We start from the raw sequence: 17,973 nt of genomic DNA, 5'->3' as shown, positions 1-17,973 counted from the left end.
GTCCACATTATGCTATACGCTGATGACATTGTTTTGATTTCAAAGTCACCAGAGGGTTTACAGAGCCATTTGAGCGCCTTGGATGAGTTCTGCACACAGAGGACTGACAGTGAACCTTGGGAAGACCAAGGTCATGACTCTAGGCATGCATGCACGGCGGTGGTCTTGTTGCATCTTTGTGAGGTCTTCGTCAAGGTAGATAGGTGGGCCCTCTAGCCCTCTCAAGATGGCCCTCTTTCAAATGAATGAGGTTCGAGACTCCTTGGAGGGGAATTGGAGAATGATGGCCCTTTTCTGTAGGTCTTTGCCGGCTCTCCAAGCTTTGGAGAAGGGTAGCTCCTCGTCTTCCTTGTACCCGAGCTTCATGCATAGGGCTTTCCCATGGCTCTCGGGTGTGGACCCTCCTCTTCTTTGATGCAGTCTCTCATACATTGAGGCGGCGAGCTTGCTGCATCTTCTCTTCCTCGATGGTTGTGTGTATGATGAGCGCCTCATCTATTTGGGCTTCTGTTCTCGCCTCTTTTTATATATTCTTCTTGACTACTTCGACCCATCCTTCCTTGGTGGCTTCCAATTTGTCGTCGATGCTTGTCGTGAGAGCTTAAGTGATCTCCTCCTTGAGGGCTTCCTTGGCTTCCACTTTGATCTCTCCTTCTTTGGGGGTGAGGGATGCAGCAGAAGCACGAAGAAGAGAGAAATGAAATGTTATATTAACGTCTTCAAAAGGCCAAAGTGACCTATGAGACCAAGAAGTTACAATGCGGTGTATCTGATATCAAGTCAGATTAACAAAATAAATTAAACAAAATAAGAGAGAGAGAGAGAGAGAGAGAGAGAGAGAGAGAGAGAGAGAGAGAGAGAGAGAGAGAGAGAGAGAGAGAGAGAGAGAGAGAGAGAGAGAGAGAGAGATGAGCCTGTGATGACCATCAGTGGAGGGCGACAATAGGGGCACCTCCTACATCAGGTACAACCATAGAATGACAAGGGGGCAGGGCTGCCTATGTAGGGAACGATGCCCAAGTTGGCAAGTTATCTAGAAAGGCCCTGACCCAGAAACCCTGAAGATAGAGCGCCCAATAAAGTGGCCCCTAATTTGGGCACTAGACATAGGAATGTTTGGTTGGCCAAGATGGCCTGGCCCGGACCAGATGCAACCCAGATTGCAATGCACATGGGTGGCCAACCTTGGAGCACACTAGCCATCCAAGCATGTCCTAACCCTAGATGGAGCAGCAGAGTGGTGTAAGTCTATGAAGTGGATGACCAAGCTGTTGTGTTGCAATCCCAACAGTGATATTGCCCACATCAGTCCATACCTCAAAAGGGCTCATCCCTGGAGGCAAGGACAAGATACAATGCCCGAGTGATAGCAGTGTTGAGTGCTTCAAAAGTAGTCTTGGTCTCATCAATCAAAAAAGTGGGCTGATTGCAAGTTTGAATAGTATCAAGTAAAGGTGCAACAATGTTATAAAGTTATTGATGTGGAACAATATGTTTGACAGAGCAAGAAAAGTGTGAATGTCATGTGCAGCTTTTAACGGATCTGCACCATGTGTCGACGAGAGAATCATTGAAACAGTCTTTAAAGACTTGGAAAAATAAGTGAAAGCTTTAAACTTGAACACTTTCAGACTTTGAGACATGAAGACGACACAGACGAGGTGGAGTTCCCTTTAAGAGAGTACTGGTCCCTCAACTAGGCGCCCCTGGCAATATTTATTTAATCTATTGACCAAGGGTGAATTACAAATGACAGCTTAAACACACTCCCTCTTAAGTCTTCCACATAGTCACAATCCAAGGATTAATGGCGCCCTGGCCTCCCTTTTATAGGCTCTGGCTCAAAAATTAAAAATTGCAGGCTACTTTTACTAGTTCATGAAAGAATCAAAATCATCTGATAACTTTAACTGGCACCTTAAAGCACCTGAGAATCACCTGCTTTGATAACCTGGACCGATACACTGTAATCCTGGCCCCCTCCACCTCTACTGATCTCTCATGCTGTGCCAGTGGTTTTGTGTTCTGCTTTCTTAGTTATTGGCAAAGAAATTTTGTTGTCATCGGTTGGATAACGAGTTTTATGTGCAGGGTGATAGGCGTCTGCTGGCAACAGATGAGTGGCTTCGAGTCAAAGGTTGTGAGAATGCTTACGCATTAGGTGATTGTGCAACAATTGAACAGCGCAAGCTTTTGGTTTGTTTCTGAGACTACAGAAGCTTTAATTTTGTGATTGCTTAGGTGGTGTCATGAACTTAGGTTAGTCCTGTCATACCCAAAGTTGTTGTTTAAGTGACTTTCAGGAGTTTTTATACTGTCATGCGTCAGGATGTCTTGCTGACACATTGCATTTGAGACTTCTGCAAATGCTAAGTAGTAACTTGATGCCTACTGGCGATGGAGCTCGAGGACCAGATCATGCGTTGAGAAATTTTAAAACTAGTGTGAAAACTTGTTGAGCAAAGTCTTTGGTACGATGCAGCACGAGCAGGCGGCCGCATCAGGAATCCTCAAAATTGAAACGGAAGTAGTGTGGAAACCTGTCTTCATTACAAAGCAGGGAAGGTGGGGTCATTGGGGCAATGATCTTTAACACGGGTATCAGGAACAGGGGGAGGGGGGACCCTGACAGGTTTCTTATTTGTGAACCGATCTTTTCTGCAGTGTTCAAACAATTTTTCCATACCAACAAGTGTTTTTTGAGATAAAGAAGGGAGGTGTTCTCACTACCTGCATGGAGTAATTAGGATATGGACTTAACCAACCACAAAATTCTGCCTGATATGCTGTGCTCATTGATGATCATAAAATGTCAGTCAGCAAAACATTTTGTTGCTATTAATGTGCGTAGTGGGCAGATGGTAAATGAAGTTTCCTTTTTACTGGAGGATGTACTGACTATATTTGTGGAAAGGAAAGCTTGTTTTGGCACTCATGAGAGTGTTTTCATGGACTGTAGGAAGATATATCTTACATCTTTACGCTGGCAGACAAAGACAAAAATGGCACTCTTTCGATCCAAGAATTCAAGGAAGCAATGGAAGCCATAAGGAGCAGGTATCCACAAATTGACCTGTATCTAAAACGGCAGCATATGAAGGACGTAGTAAGGATTCTCGATCATTCAAAAGGAGACCAAAAAGAAAAACAGCATATGAAGGATGTAGTAAGGATTCTCGATCATTCAAAAGGAGACCGAAAAGGAAAACAGCATATCGAGATAGAAATTGAAAAGTTTAAGGAAGCCTTGAGCAAGGTGGATGCGCAAATGAAGGCCCTTCCAGCCACTGCCCAGGTCATTAGCCTCTTACGAACTATATCACCTTCCCGTTGATTGACATGGTAAGAGTGTGAATTTTTACTGTTTGACTTTCAGGTGGCTGCTCAACAAGGAGAATACCTAGCATGGTGCTTTAATCATTGGGAAAAATGTGCAGCTCACCCAGAGGGCCCCCTGCGTGTGAGAGGAGAAGGGCGACATCAATTTCCTCCTTTTGTGTAAGTTCTCTTCTGTAAATGACATTGTTCATGAGCGCAGGGCTTACATTACTATGAGCTGGTAGAGCTGATGTCATATTTCTGCAGTTACAAGCATTTTGGCCAATTTGCACCACTCGGTGGAGAGCGAACGGCAGCAGAGTTGCCTGGCGATTGGATCTCAATTGGACGAAGCACACAATGGCTTTGGTATTCAGTCTATGCCAGGTATAAATTCTTGATTTTTGTATGTATGTTCTCAAGATGACTTAAGTGTAATGGTGGCCTTGCTCACAGTAAGCAAGTCAGTTGGAGGACAAGAGCACTCGTTGTCTTTGATTGGACAAAGCGCTGTCTTTTTGGCCGAGATACAAGCCGCATGTAAAAATATCCCCGTGTGTAAAGATCAATCCATAATGGATGCCCTTTCTCAGCCACCTTCACCCAGCTGTCGGTAAGATGAAGCTGGTGTATTGAAGTTGTATCAAGATTGTATATTCTTTTGGTATAGACTGTCTGTAACATATCCTGAGCCCCCTTGTAGTTTTTGTACTTGGCCTGATTGTTATGTTGAGATCTTACGACCTTTATGATGGTTTGAGCGCAAATCTTAAAAGAGTTATGATCCATTCAAAAGCACTTCACAGGGCTTTTTCATATTTGAAAAAGTTTTCTTGTCTTGTTAAGCTTGTCTACATGCTTTAAAGAGAAAACTACTTTTCAATGTAAAACATTCATGTTCCACTCATTGAATGTGCCAGGCAAGCCTCAATGTAACGGTTGCAGGGCAGGTAATTGCCTCGAACTATATATGCTGCTTTGGTTGAAGGTCAACAATGAAGGGTGCTTCAAAGAGCCTCTACAATAGACAGGAGATAGCATATGCCAAAATAGGTTTCTCTTGACAACATCAAAGGTGTTTGTGCCTTTGATTTTATTTTCAGCTATGAGATGATACACCAGACAATCAGGAGTTCTTGCATACTCCGCCAGTCCCTAACCTGTCATTTCATAAGTTGAAAAGTATACATCACATTCTTTGGGCTAATAAAATCACTTCCCTTGACCAAAACTCTCATCAGAAAAATACCAAAATACCCCTCGAATCTCAAAAATTCCCAATATACCTTCGTTAACATTGTTGGATGGATTACCCCACTTTTTGCAGAGTGTAACCATTGTCGCAATAGAGATCTATGCTCAAGTGTCTTATACAGCCCATACACCAACGGGCTCACAAATAGAAGCATATGTGCCTAAAAACAAGTAACAATTTCATCTTGATAGCCCACAATACCATCTAAAATCCTAGAACCGATCTTCCCATGAAGAGTTGCGAGATGTTTGCAAGGTTAATGAGGGGCATTTTGGGAATTATGAAGAATTTAAGGGCATTTTGGGAAGTTAGGGCCAAGTATGAGGGGTATATTGAAAATTTCCACAAATTTTAGGGGTATTTTGGTAAATTTTCACTTATAAAAAACTGCTGTTCTGCAGCCCAAACTCTGGTGTACAAAAAAGGGGGTTGTGGGGGTGTTCATGAACTAGATTTTTCAGTGTGACTCAGTTTGAATGCGTTACTAGCTAGAATCATAGATGGAAAGAATGAAAAACGCAGCCAATAGACAGACACCTTCTATAGCTTTTGTATTAACTTTTGACCTTCCATGTTCCATCTTCTAGGGTTCCTTCACCATTCAATGTTCTATTCTGGGGGGTCGTCCTGCCTGAACTTATTGGATTGCATGTGTTTAGGTGCAAATTGGAGCAAATTACATGAATGAGATTTCTGCCATTTGTGTGCCAAGAAGATTTGTATGTGGGAAAGGCCTGTTATCAGACAACCACGGTTGTATGAAGTTGAACCACACGGCAGCTTTTTGGCATGTCTTTTTTGGATAGGGATACTCGATTGCGCACGTCAACTGAGGCTGAAAGTGCATACAGCAACCTATCTTGATTGGGTGCAAAATGGTATTGCACACTGCACTTTCGGCTTAAGCATAGGATGTGACGCTGAGATAGGCCTGTCTGATATTCAATATAGGAAAAAGATACCGCTAGAAAATTATATCTAGGTCTGCGCCTGGTAGGGATCGAACCTACAACCGTTGGCTTCGAAGGCCACTACTCTATCCATTGAGCTACAAGCGCCATGCCAAAGACGGCCGCGTTTCAATACTTGTCCAATAGAAAATGGTTAAACTCATGAGACCTTTTTTAAAGGGTTCGTGTTATGTGTCTTGTTTGTCTCTTTTTTCTTTTGATTATAGAGATTGTTACCAAAAGGGGAAAGAAAAACCAAAGTTGAAATGGCAAAGAAACCGTATATACGATCACTCAATCAAACCACACACAAGCAAGCAGGCAAACAACCCCCCCCCAAACACACACACACACACAAAAAAGCCACCACATACACAAACAAGCTGAACCAAAAAGAGAAAAATCACGTATAACCAGGCACACAAAACAAACATAAACAAGGAAACACAAAGAAACAAAGAAAGCAACAAGAACCACCACAGGCAACCGCCGAAAAGGAGGAGGAGGGCGGGCGGGGAGAGAGGGGGGGTTTTGAAGAAGCTCCAGAACATGAGTGCAAAAAACCATCAAAACACAAGTGTAAGACCATGGGTAGTAGCATGTTGATCTAACATTTGTTGGTGACCATTAACACGCCTTCATTGTGGTTGTTTAAAAGTGAAAATTTCTTAACCTTATGTTCAAGATTAGAGACTGTCAAGTCCAAGTAGAGGAGATATCATACCAAGAAGAGAAATCCTCAATTAACACCATATCAACGATACTTCTCAAGCCGTGGTATTATGAATTAATTCTTGCTAGGACCATTTATAGCATCTCATCTTAATGTGTATGGAAGACAATTTTGGGAACTTTTCCGAACAAGCACTTTCTCAAACCATCTTTAGTTGTGATAAGCTACTACACCTCAATTCTTTTTTAGCTCCACAACAATTTTGTGCTTTCATTTTCATTGCACTAATAAACCAAAATCTTTGGCTTTTTGTCGTTTTACTTTTGACGTATATACAAAGCATATAGATTCGGTTTACACACTACCTAGCTCATTTTCATGTGGTATTACCACCCATTTAAATTTCCTTTTTGTCCAATGTGATCCCTAGAGATTAGACCTAGGATGGAACCTTTGCTCTTTTTACCTTATCCTTTTTGGGAGGGGGATGTTATCTACCATTTGGGTCTACCCTAGCAGTCATGGAAAATGGTGGGATCTTTGCTCTTTTTACCCTTTGGTTCTTCTTATGAGGGAAATGTTTTCTAGCCGTTTGGTCTATCTTGGTAATGCCTTTGAGCGTCCATGACGTGCATGATTGGTTTTTATGAGGGGAATGTTTTCTAGCCGTTTGGTCTACCTTGGTAATGCTATAATACATGCCTTTGAGCCTCCATGACATGCATGGTTGCTTCTCTTTGCACTATATATAGACCATTCTAGTTTTTATTTTTTGTTCTACTACCTTATCCTTTTGGACCATTGGTCTTCTCTCATAATGTGTCCTCTCATTAGTTCACTTCACGTATGATCTGAAGAGGGAATGCCGGGTAGTTTTAACCCATCTTTGTGGGACTCTCTTTGCTTGACCTTTATAGTATAATATGCTTTGTAACCTTGGCTTGAAGCCTTGGTGGGACCACCTCTCGTTTAAATTTTTAAGGGGTGTTACCTCCCTTGCCTTGTCAGGAATGATTTCTTTGTGGGAACCATCCCTTCTTTGACTTGGTGGTTCAATCTCTTTGGGGCCTGAGGTGGACAATAACTGCCCACCCCCATGGGTACTCGACTCCCTATTGACTCTAGGCTATGATGTGGTCACTTTCTTGGAGCTCCCTCTCCAAGTCATCCACATGAGATGATCTCACTTACTGCAACTTATGCTGGTGTACATTCTCCTTGTATGGCAATGAGTTGTTGCCTCTCATGGGTAAAACTATCCCCTTGACTCTACATCTCAATGCTTCACACTATTATGCAATAGCTGTGAAAATTGTAGCAATTAAACTTACTACAATACCAAAGTGGGACATTTGCAAAAACCTAAATCTTCGTGTTCCTAAATGCAAACACTCTCTTAACTCCAGAATAAAGGCCAAAACATGCCCGAAATGGTAATTTGATTGCACATGCATAGTTTAAAGGACTGCATAGTATCCTTAATCACACGATTCCTCCACAACAGTTTCCAAAATTAGAGATCGGTATCCATGTTATTGGAGAATCTTGGGATGAGTTTAGAACTAGCACACGAGGGTGGAGAATGGAGAAACCCTTACTCTCAACCTCTTCGTCCATTGCTTCTACTTGTGGCTCACACCTTAGCCACAACCAAGTTCTGATACCACTAAAGAGAGAGAGAGAATGAGAGAGCTTGAGCTCTTGTAAGCACTGGCATGTACACAATGAAGACAAAGATTGAAAGATGCTTTTCCTTCACTAAACATGATGATAAGTTCTTTAAAACAGCTACAACATAATAGAAACAACACTCTTGGTAGGTAGACTATGTTAGTGAAGTCCAACTATAGTACCATTAACGATGATCCTCGTGTCGGCTACCTCATGCCTATATAGTATATGACATCTTTTGACATAGAACCTCGTCTCATATAGACATATCAAATGGGCTGCCTTTGTTCATTCTTTTTAACCTTGATCCATTGTCAACCTGGTTGTGAAGGGGGTTGTGGATGTAGTTAGTAAAGACATCCTTTTGGTTGCCAATAATATTTTAGGCAATAACATTATCTCTTTTGATCTTATGTGTGACTCATATTAGGGTGATGTTGAAATTTCTTCTATTTGGATCAAAATGGTGCATACAAATTGGATGCCAACTAATGATAAATCTAATGGTTCTCTCTTTTCCATGAACAACTGCACCTTTTTCACAATTTATATTAGAACAAATGCATATGCCAACATTTAAAAATCACACGAGTATTTCAACCACACTTTCTTCTAGAGAAGACCTCACATGATACATGATATGCATCACTTTGTGTCCACTTCCCTTGTATGTTAGCATGTAAAACATGCACATGGTTAAGTCCCAAAGATTTTTTTATTGCCTATTCTTTTTGGCCTTTTCAAGAGTTATCCATGGATTGCGTAACTAGTTTTCCTCACTCCATCATAAATTGATAGACTTAGCAAAATATACATATTTCATTGCATGCAAGAAAACATTGATTGCACCCCAAGCTTCCGAAACCTTTTTTTAAATGATCAAAAGTGTGTTTTTCCACCATGGTTTTCCTAACGTGATCGTTATTTATAGAGATTCACATTTTTGTAGTCACTTTTGGATAAAGTTTACAAGAAAACTAAGAAACGCTTCCTCTTCCTTTCTCTATTCATTTGAGAAGGGAGCCAATATTTGGTCCCTCTAGAGAAGAGTTCTTTCTAGTAATCAAAAGGAAGAAAAGGTATCTTTACTACAAGAACAATCGAAATGGCTAACCTCTTGCACTTTATATTTCTTCCAAAATCACTATAGTTCAAAGTTTTTTAAAATAAAGTTTCCACATATGCGAAAGCTACAATGGGATGGTTTCAAACACCTCATACAAGTAGCGAGAGCATCCAAAGCTTCTTGAGAATGAAAATAGAGCTTTATCCAATCTTGTCTAAGCCAGAGGAGGTGAAGGTAGCTATTAACATATCTTTCTTTGTAGCAAAGGGATTCCTAGGATTAAGACTTAATAAAAAAATTTATTAAGTACTCGTAGTTGAGTACCATGACATTTTTTTTAAATTGTAAAACTTCATGAGAGTAGGTCTTAAGGATATAGAATAGCTCAAAGAGGACTTTTACATCACTTTATAAGTAAAAGTGCCCCGACTCCATGACCCTATCTAGGTGAATCAATCTCCATAGGCAAGAACAATTTGGTTAGAAGTGCTAGCACTTTCTAGCCTAGAATTTAAGATAGAGGGAAAATCTTGCACCTTATAAGGTAAAGTGCTGTGAGAGGCGACTCCAAGAGAGTCCCAACTTGGTTTTTCAATAGCCAAACGTATCATACTAGATAAAAGTTCATTTTACTCTCACTTCAGGCTATGCTCTTCATAAAGTAAAAGTTTCTCCCCCATTGGCTTGGCATCTTGTGAACCTACAGAGCTAAAGTGGGCAAATCTACAATTCCGTAGCATATGCTTTCCATGTGCACACATCCATCAATGCACATGCTGTCATTTAACATGGAGATCGATGATGCCACTTTGTCTAATCAAAATGGCTTGTCTATCATGTCAAGGGTAAGTTTGGCATTGTGAGCTCGGATATTCAATGCCCACTTGTAAAGGATTGTAGTCACATGTGTTCAAGCTTGAACAAAAACCATTCCTGTAAATTACACAGTAATATCTTCCTTATAATAATGGGAAACAACCACATTGCCTCTTCCTGGCCTCCCACTACCTCTCAAGGTCAAATAAATAGAGCTGATTTTACCTCAAAAATCCAGATAGAAATCATCCATGCATTAAGTTCACAAATTGCTCACTCTTATACTGCTAGTGGTGCAAGTGGAATAGTCTGTACAAGGCTCAGAACAGCTATCGAAAGCGAGTCACGTACTTAAAACTGATCTACGTTTGATAGAGCCAGGCCTTTCTTATCATATCCCATTCTCTTTTTCTTACTATACTGATGCAACGTGCCTCAATGTAGGAACTCATTGCCAAGTGTACAAACTGAATAATTCAACTTAGCTTCATTCACATTGTCCAGCATACAGGCTAGCTTTGAGGAAAAATCGACGCAACAAAGCAGACAGCCTCTTCACTCTTTTGAAAGCTAGAAGAATCAAGGCAGTCACAAGTACTAAGGCATGGGTGAAGCTCATTTAGCACATGCACAATTCTCAATGAGTGTTATCATGAGATGGCTCGACTGTGTAGACAAATCATCGCAATTAAGCAAACATAACTCTGGAAATCTCTAAGTCAGCCAGCCGCTTTCCATTTCAAAGACCTCTTTTTACAAGGGGCTCATGGTTTTTAAGAGGCATGAGCAGAAATTTTGCAACTTTCCTTGGTTCTCAAGGAAGACCAAGGAACAAAAATGGGGTAAAGCATCAGACAAAGATTGACACCATGACATTGCACCCAAATTTGAAATTTTGCTCTGCCAATTGAGCCTCCGTCAGCTCACTAAACCTTCCTCAAAAACCTGAATCGCGCTATTTTGACAACAAAGTGCGTGCGAACTTGAGGCCATCATGGGTTTACTAAAGATACCTATGACAGGAGTCCAAGGAAAGGACGTCCGCATATGGTTTGCCACTTCTCACATGATCTACATTCCAACAAGGACCCAACTGCGAAACTACTGAAATGCGTACACATCTCCATTGAGTTTTCAAACCTCACGTGCTTCCAATTCCTCATTCTTGTAGGCTGTGTACTTGTGAGACAAACCCTTACACTTTTCCACAGGATACTTCAAGGCCTTCTTCTTGAGCTTCTTGAGGGCCGCATCACCTAAATCTATTCGACATATGTCCGCAAGACGCAGAAGGTAAAGAAGCACATCTGAAAGTTCCTCTCCTAGATGTTCCTTCTCTTCGACACTCCAATCAGGTAAGCCCTTGGGTACCTCATCTTTCCATTGAAAAATCTCTGAAACCTCCCCTACTTCTCCCACCTGCAGCAAAGGAAGCTCAACTATAACCATAAGTACTTCAATTGGAGCTGGACAGACAGCTACACTTGCAAACCCGCATGAAAAGAAAGGCTGGAAAAGAAAAGATGTAGGGAGAAAGAGAGTAGACAGAAGGCTGCAAGCACGAGAAGGGCAGCTACTGCAAAAGAGAATAACGCAAAAAGGATCTATGCCACTACGAAGAGCCGAAAGGTCTTGGCAAAAACACAGCATCCAGCAAGAAAGAAGAAGAAAGCGTCTGAAGCTAGGGTAGACATAACCCAGCTCACAGGACCTCTCTCTCTCCCGCGAGAGTTTTCTCTCAAATAAACACACAAACTCGCTGAAGCAGCCAACACAGGTTACAAAGAAACCGCAGAGAGAGAGAGAGAGAGAGAGAGAGAGAGAGAGAGAGTACAAGGGCAAGAAGCAGATTGCGGGGGCTGTGGAGCTTGTCCCAGTCGCGTTCGCTGGCGAAATGAGCCATCAAGCGAGTAAGGAGCGCAAGGCTGACATCGCTGCTGCTACTGTTGTTGTTGTTGTGAGGATGGTGGCGGGGATGTTGCAGTTCGCCATCGTCGCGGTCAGGAACATGTAATGATTTTTCCTGTTCTACCTCCCCCATCCTACACAATCATGAGCATTTCGACTTCAATAATATATGCTCACTTTTAACTACCTCAAGGGCAGTGTTTTGTTTTGTTTTGTATTAGGAGTCAGGTTGGGCAGTCCCGGCCATTTCTCTCATACACCAGAAAAGTGCACAAGAAGAACGACCAAGACTATGCACCGAGGGGAAAGGCTTTCAAAGGGCAGTGTCTTGTCTCGACTTCATTTGGCAAAGCCCCCCGCCTTCGCACGTGGTAGTATGTTCGCACTCAATGCATTTCAACAATAAAAGCCTCAATAGCTGAATTTATAGGCAAACAAGTAATTTTTCTAGGGGAACTCTATGTTACTTAAACTTCCAACAAATTGAGCTTCATGCAACTTCCATGCTTGGTTCATAGACGAGAGGAGAAACTTTATGTCACCTAAACTTCCAACATATCGAGCTTCATGCAACTTCCATGCTTGGTTCCAAGAGTAGCTTGTTCTCTGAACTATTTGATCTCGGAACTATATGATCTCATCACACTATCATGTGCGATCAATAGTTCTCATTAGTTTCAAACGATGGGATGGTTCATACATTGCTTAATCGTCTACTTTCAAGTTTTTTTTGCAATACGAAACGGGGGAAAAGGGGGGGGGGGGATAGCTTCACGGAAGTGACAATCATGTTGTTTGAACATAAAACTCCCATCGTTTTCATGGAGATGTCCCATGGATGGCAAATGATATAAAGAAAACAAATGGGATTCATCCAAAACGGAGTTAACTTGAAACTTACGTTAAGACAAAACCTTAACTTCCAAGAAACTCCTTGTTTTCTTAAGGTCTTGTTTGAGTAAAAATTAAAAGGAAATAGGAACTAAGGGATTATAACTCAAATGAACCTAATTTAACTTTCAACTAAGATTATTAAAACTAGAAGATTTGATGTGGATCACCCTAGTATAACATGGAAGTTTTAAGTGTGAATTTATCTTATATGTTTGAAAAAAGGTCGGTGCAAGTGTTTACCTGTGGGATATAACAAGGAATGGTCCTTTCTGGCTAGGATTGATAACCGTTGGTTTATGTTTTAAGCTCACGTTCATTCAAGGCCCTGGAGCTGGGATTGAATGGGAGTGAGTCCCGGTCGAGTGGGAGGTGTCATAAAAACTAATATCTAATACTCCCCAATGATTTTCTCATGTTAAATTGATCATTTAATACGGGGAAGTACCAGGGGAGTAAAATCTAGAATATTGGTAAAGCTGCCAGACCGGTCTCTGTCAGGGATCCAAACGAGGGAAAATAGAGATCCAAAGGGGGACAATCTACAAAAGAGGAATGTGCTTCAATGGGGCTTAAAAGACCTAAGGTTCAACTTCATTAAGACTTCCATAGGCTAAGGTTCCAAACATTAACTCAATTATCCAATGGCCAAAGCAAGGGAAAATTTGATGGTCATGGAAAGACTAAAAAGTCTTCCCACATCCCTGGGAAGGAGGAGCCGAGCCCTTTAAGTAGGGGAGCATAGCAAAGGTCCTCAACTGTTGTCAATTGTTCTATTTCTCTCTCTTTTCAAATATTGTCAATGCCAAATTAGCTCGGTGTAAATTTACTCTCACTATGCTCATTAGGAACTTGTTCTTAATGAAATGCTCACTATATTATCAATTTCTGCTAAACACAAGTGACTAGTGCATTAAATGTTACATTGGTATCAGAGCTATTGGTTTCTCTTTTCTTGCTCAAGAAGAGAGGTCCTCAACACTACAAGAGGTTCTTCATATTAGCGACGCTAGCAATGCGACGCTCAAAAGTTAAAATCCACGGCGTCGCTATGAGCGTCACTATTTTCTATAGAAACGCTCATAGCGACGCCGACATGGGTAAAAAATAAACCGAGAGCGCCAAAAACTCAGATCTGAGATCTGAGTTTCGACGCTCTAGCGAAACAGGTAAACCCGTGCTTCTCTCTCTCTCTCTCTCTCTCTCTCTCTCTCTCTCTCTTCCCCCCTCCCCCCGTCCCCCCTCCACACACACACGAGGAGAAGAAGGAGAGCTAGGTATGCTCCTTCCCTCTCCTCCCTCTCATGTTCCCTTCCCCTCTTTCTCTCTCTCTCTCTCTCTCTCTCTCTCTCTCTCTCAAAGACACAATGTGTGTGTGTGTGTGTGTGAGAGCTAGGTATGCTAGGTATGCTCCTTCCCTCTCCTCCCTCTCATGTTCCCTTCCCCTCTTTCTCTCTCTCTCTCTCTCTCTCTCTCACACACACACACACACACACACACATTGTGTCTTTGAGAGAGAGAGAGAGAGAGAGAGAGAGAGAGAGAGAGAATGTACACACATGGATAAACAAAACACATACACACACATTGAATGTACAAAAAATTACACACATATGCATAAACAAAGAATGCATACACACACATTGAGAGAAGAAGAGAGAGAGAGAGAGAGAGAGAGAGAGAGAGAGAGAGAAACAAAGAGAGAGAGAGGGGGAGAAGACAAAAAGAGAGAGGTAAGGGGAGAAAACAAAGAGAGAGAGAGAGATAGATAAATAAAGTAGAGAAAATATGAATTAATGAAATGTTATATTAAGATTTAGGGTTAGGCTAGATTTAAAATTACATTTAAGATTATGTTAGATTACATTTAACTTATATTTAAAATTAGGTTAGACTTAAAATTATGTTAAGATTTAATTTAGGTTAAACTTAAGATTATGTTAAATTACATCTAAGTTAGATTACATTTAGGTTTATGTTAGATTTAAGATTAAATTGGATTTATGTTTATGTTGAGTTTAAGATTGGATTAGATTTAAATTTATGTTAGATTTAAGATTAGGACAAGACAAGGGCAAGGCCGGGCTAGGTAGTGTGGAAAGGGAGTCCAACTAGGGCAAAGAGCTAGGTGCCATGCTATATAGTGGGAGGTTGCGAGGTAGACTCCAAGACACTAGTTCCCCTAGTTTTACATTAGTATCAAGAGCCAAGTTCCTATTTTTGGGACAAAGAAAGGCGTGGTACTTTTTAGCCACACAAAGCCTTGCATGAGTTACCGTGGTCGAAAATCGTGGAACTTCTCTCTTGCTAAGGGACGACCACGAAGAAAAGCTCCGTGTGCAAGCAGGCTTGGCAAGGAGAGTCATTGAGTGAAGGGGCATGAAATTGAGCGCGCGCAGGCTTAACGAAAGCGCGTCGGGCTATTGGGCATTTTTTGACACAAGGCCGAAGCCCGCTTCGCAACACGCCGACCCCCCTCATCTTCCCAAGCTCTCACACGCTACTTGCTCTCAGTGATGGCGTTTTGGAGTTAGGAGTTCACATCTAAACGCCTAAGGCCCGAGTTCACATCTAAATGCCTAAGGCCCTTGGCCTTAGAACTCAAAAATTGGTGGTAGGGGTGATACACACCCCGCAACGAGTAAAAAGCTCCGACCCCCAAATTTCGTAAGCATAGATCTGAGTTGGATCGAAGACGGAGCCGGCAAGTACACGGCACGTACGCAAATTCCTTGCGTGCTGGCTACAGAAAGTCAACAAATTTCGATAAAGCTTCGCAAGGGAATTCATTGGCGACGATATTTCTCAAATTAATTGCGGTCGAAAGCAATACGACTTACACTCGATTCGGCTACAACGTGTTCAAATCGAGTACTTGCACGGCTGAAATTTCGGATCGATTTTGACTTGGACAATCGACGTAATTAGCAAGGCTAATTAACCTTTGCGTACATTTATGGAACACCTTCTCGAAATCATGTATTTTTCTGGCTATTCCTTCCATTGCACTATGTCGCCATGGATTCCGATATCAATATGACTTTTGATTTCGAGCAAAATGCGCCTGATCCTGTCCGTAATGGGTCGGGGCTGGATGCTCTCACGAAAAGTTCCCGTGATGCTACGGCGAGTGATGATGTTGGAATTAGGGTTGCAGAGAAACACACACAGCTTGGAGAAGACGAAGGAAGCTCAAGGCACACAATAGAGAGTGTGTTTTCTTAGTGTGCAATGGAAAGATCGATAGCCCTAGAGTGATGGGCGTATATACAATGCACGGGGGGAAAAAACCTCCTAAAGAGGGAAAAAATGCCCCGGCGGTCCTAGTGTGTTCACACACATCACTACCACATGTATATGGTAACAAATCCCCCCCGGAGTGATGCGGTGAACGAGAGCTGGCACATGAGTAAAGGGAAGTGCCATGCCCTGAGGACAGGATCAATCCACAAAGGGGAGTAAGCCCAAAGCTTTGCGGAAAGCTTCAAGCTTCTCACGAGAAAATGCCTTTGTGAAAAGATCTGCAAGGTTGTCCTGTGTTGGCACATAAGCCAAGCTGATCTCTCCTGCTGAGAGCCTCTCCCTGACATAGTGGTAATGCACCTCAATGTGCTTTGTGCGAGCATGAAAAACTGGGTTCCTCGCAACTGCCAATGCACTCTGACTGTCAGTGTAGATAGTGTTGGCAGTGTCTTGTCCAACACCCAAATCAGCCATAAGGCGTTTGAGCTATACACACTCAATCGTAGCTGTGAAGACTGCCCTGTACTCAGCCTCACAACTCGAAGTGGCCACAGTAGGTTGCTTCTTGCTCAACCATGATATACATGAACTGCCAAGCATGAAACAAAAACCACTTGTGGACACTCGCGTGTCAAAACAACCAACCCAATCTGAGTCCGAAAAAGCATGTAAGTCTGGCGGCAATGATCCCCCCTTGGGATAAAACAAGCCAAGATGTAAAGTGCCACTAAGGTAGCGAAAAATCCTCTTGACAGCCTGCCAATGCTTAGACCCTAGGCTATGCATAAATCTGTTGACCTGTGAGACTGCAAACTGAATATCCGGCCTCGTGTTGCATACATAAATGAGGCAGCCAACAGCAGTTTGGTAAAGAGTGACATCAGCAGGATCACCAGCATCATGTAGCCTCAACTTCAAACCTGTTTCCATGGGAGTGGCAATAGGTTTGCAATCCTCAAGTCCAAACTTACATAGCAATGTCTCTATGTAACTTTTCTGACACAAGGCAATACCACCATCACACTGCTTAAACTGTATACCCAAGTAATGATGCAACAGCCCCAAATATTTCATCTTGAAAGTAGCATTCAAATCAGCCTTAAATTCAGCAATATGTCTCTCATTTGGTCCAGTGATCAGCAAATCATCAACATAAAGAACCACAATGAGAAGTACATCACCCTCACGCTTTACATACAATGTGCTTTCTATTGGACTGTTACGAAAGCCTTGTTTGACCAAATGAGTGTCAGCTTTCTCATACCAAGCACGAGGAGATTGCTTCAACCCATACAAAGCCTTCTTACATCTGCACACTTTTTCCTCTTGTCCTTTTATGACAAAACCGCGAGGCTGCGTTACATAAACTTCCTCAAATATTTCACCATTCAAGAAAGCAGTAACAATGTCTGATTGATGTACATCCCAACCAAAATGAGCTGCCAATGCACATAGAAAACGCACAGTAGTCATACGACAAGTGGGAGCAAAAGTCTCTTCATAATCTATGCCTTTTTGCTGTGCATAACCCTTTGCAACAAGTCGAGCCTTATGGCGATCAATCTCACCATCCGGCTTGCGTTTCAACTTGTAAACCCACTTCGTACCAATGGCCTTTTTGCCAGGAGGCAAATCACATAAATTCCATGTGTCATTTTCTATAAGTGCATCATATTCTGATTGCATGGCAGCCATCCAATTTTCTGAATTCTGTGCTTCATCAAAAGACAGAGGCTCCTCAACATCATGTAAACTAGACACAGCCAAAGCATTACAATCTGATGCATAAGATGCATGGCGAGAGCCTGCGACTAGACAAAGGTGCATCCAATTTACTGTCACGCAAAATGTGCACCAGCCATTTTGGCATACCTCTAGCCTGCTCATTTTCAGCCCTTTCCTCATCAAGTACATAATGTACATCTGCATCAGTAATAGGCTGATCTAAAACATTTTCAGAAACCCCCATAGGCTGTACATTTTCCTCATTGGAACTTACATTCGTATTTCCACCACTGAAAAGAGGCAACAAAGTGTCATAAATGTCTTGTGAGCTTACATTACTGTCTCTAGTACATGACAGCAAGGGTTGAACAGAATCTTCCACAAACACTACATCCCGTGAAACCAGAATACGTTTTGTTTGCGGATGATACAACCTGTAACCTTTGCTTTCAGCACT

General features: G+C 42.0%; 2 protein-coding genes and 1 non-coding gene across 3 annotated transcripts in view; 1 reads left to right on the top strand and 2 right to left on the bottom strand.

Moving 5' to 3' along the window:
* Positions 1-4,085, top strand: part of LOC147428947 (external alternative NAD(P)H-ubiquinone oxidoreductase B1, mitochondrial-like) — a 29,498-nt gene extending 25,413 nt beyond the window's left edge. The window contains exons 7-11 of the mRNA XM_086494908.1: positions 2,092-2,196; positions 2,960-3,295; positions 3,377-3,498; positions 3,586-3,705; positions 3,775-4,085. Of these exons, the coding sequence (XP_086351034.1) occupies positions 2,092-2,196; positions 2,960-3,295; positions 3,377-3,498; positions 3,586-3,705; positions 3,775-3,862 (771 nt within the window). The 3' untranslated portion in view covers positions 3,863-4,085. The remainder of the gene's footprint in view (positions 1-2,091; positions 2,197-2,959; positions 3,296-3,376; positions 3,499-3,585; positions 3,706-3,774) is intronic.
* A 1,473-nt stretch (positions 4,086-5,558) lies between these two features.
* On the bottom strand, positions 5,559-5,631 carry TRNAR-UCG (transfer RNA arginine (anticodon UCG)). The gene has a single exon. It is a non-coding gene; the product is annotated as a tRNA-Arg (tRNA).
* Positions 5,632-10,460: 4,829 nt separating this feature from the next.
* Positions 10,461-12,038, bottom strand: LOC147428945 (uncharacterized). The gene is made up of 2 exons (XM_086495417.1): positions 11,584-12,038; positions 10,461-11,168 (listed from the first exon to the last, which is right to left on the bottom strand). Exons 1-2 carry the CDS (start codon positions 11,788-11,790, stop codon positions 10,884-10,886), a joined length of 492 nt encoding a protein of 163 aa, XP_086351543.1. The 5' UTR covers positions 11,791-12,038; the 3' UTR covers positions 10,461-10,883.
* Between the last annotated feature and the right edge of the window lie 5,935 nt (positions 12,039-17,973).

This window comes from Adiantum capillus-veneris, chromosome 22 (genome assembly GCF_014529385.1).
Source record: "Adiantum capillus-veneris isolate H3 chromosome 22, ASM1452938v2, whole genome shotgun sequence".
NCBI lineage: Eukaryota > Viridiplantae > Streptophyta > Polypodiopsida > Polypodiales > Pteridaceae > Adiantum > Adiantum capillus-veneris.
Note: the sequence above shows the minus strand (reverse complement) of the source record. Positions and strands in the feature narration are given on the sequence as shown.